We start from the raw sequence: 1334 nt of genomic DNA, 5'->3' as shown, positions 1-1334 counted from the left end.
TTCCTAATAAACAATCGTGGTACAAAGCTCAATAAAAATATTAAAAAGTAGGTTGAATTATATTTGCAATGAAAATTATTGAAAATAAATAAATAAACATAAGTTGCAAACATAAGTATTTATTAAAATATAGGACATATTAATTAAAAAATTTATTTAGTATGAAAAACATTTACACACATTGGCTTCCAACGACGTCATCTTTGCTGCAAGCTCCTTTTGGTTTTCTAAAATTTCCTTTAGCATTCCCATCATTTCTGAAATGAAACAAAATATTTAATTAACTTGAATTCAGCGGAAAATTTTAAATTACCTTCATTGAATGCTGCAGGTGCCTCAGCTATTTCTGGGCTCATTGGTGAAGATGTGGTTGCCTGCATATGATTGGCATTTGTGGTCGTGTAGCACCTCTTTTGAATTATTGATTCAAGATCTATGCCAAGAAAAATTTACAAACATGTTTGTAACTCAAAGAAAATTGGTTTCGCTTACCATTTCGCTCCTGACTGTCTTGGAACAAAAAGATTGCTAACGTTGAAGCTCATGTAAAATTATATAACTTTATTAAATTTATGGTTTTGTTTTATTTAATTCAAACAGAATGTGCGGTATTGTATGAAAAATCGTGAAACAAATTGTGCAAGAGAGGAATCCAGTGTGAGGGATACAAAAGTACTTATAGTCAATGTCTTCAATAGCAACTTCAACTACTTCAGAACTTAAATTACTAGCGAAAACTATTCCCAGACCACTGGCGGAAAGAAGAGGTTCCTCAAAATAATTTTCTATTGTCTGAAAAGCGTTACAATGAATTTTATCTGACTCGGATGACTTTATAATGTTAAAAGCTTTCAAAGGTCCAATTTTTGGACTAAAACAAATCAATCTTTTTCTTTAAGAGGATTTATCTGAAATGATCCAATCGAAGTATTGTTAAAATCAGAATTAAGTCCTTGTCTCTCATTGAGCCTTAAATATATTTGCTGTAAAATTTGATTGGGCTTGTTAACCAGTTTTTTAAGGAACTGCATATAGTTTTCGAATCTGTACGCTGAAAAGGAATCTAAAGGGCCAAACTGTTTGACACAATCTGACAAATGAAGCAAGCCGTGGATATTGAAGCTAACTAACTCATCACCATATATGCTACCGAAATAATTTACGAAATCATTTAAGAGAGATTGGGCAACGTTGGCCTCTGTCTTACACGACTTCTCACTTGATAGGAGTCTTATACCGCTATGCAACAACAAGAAAAGGTAGTATGAGTCATTATTTATGCAATCTTTTAAAAGAAATATTCCTGTGTATAACAAAAATTGCCTAAAGTGGAC

General features: G+C 32.0%; 1 protein-coding gene across 1 annotated transcript in view; it reads right to left on the bottom strand.

Annotated features, from left to right (window-relative positions):
- LOC118742096 overlaps positions 1-518 on the bottom strand; it is a 1497-nt gene extending 979 nt beyond the window's left edge. The window contains exons 1-2 of the mRNA XM_036474059.1: positions 314-518; positions 181-257 (exon numbers count right to left, since the gene is read on the bottom strand). Coding sequence (XP_036329952.1) covers positions 181-257; positions 314-380 — 144 coding nt within the window. The 5' untranslated portion in view covers positions 381-518. The remainder of the gene's footprint in view (positions 1-180; positions 258-313) is intronic.
- Between the last annotated feature and the right edge of the window lie 816 nt (positions 519-1334).

The sequence above is a fragment of the Rhagoletis pomonella genome, unplaced genomic scaffold (assembly GCF_013731165.1).
Source record: "Rhagoletis pomonella isolate Grant_MI unplaced genomic scaffold, Rhpom_1.0 Rhpom_scaffold_00006, whole genome shotgun sequence".
Classification (NCBI taxonomy): Eukaryota; Metazoa; Arthropoda; class Insecta; order Diptera; family Tephritidae; genus Rhagoletis; species Rhagoletis pomonella.
The sequence above is the reverse complement of the archived record's forward strand: the minus strand, read 5'-3'. Positions and strand labels throughout refer to the sequence as shown.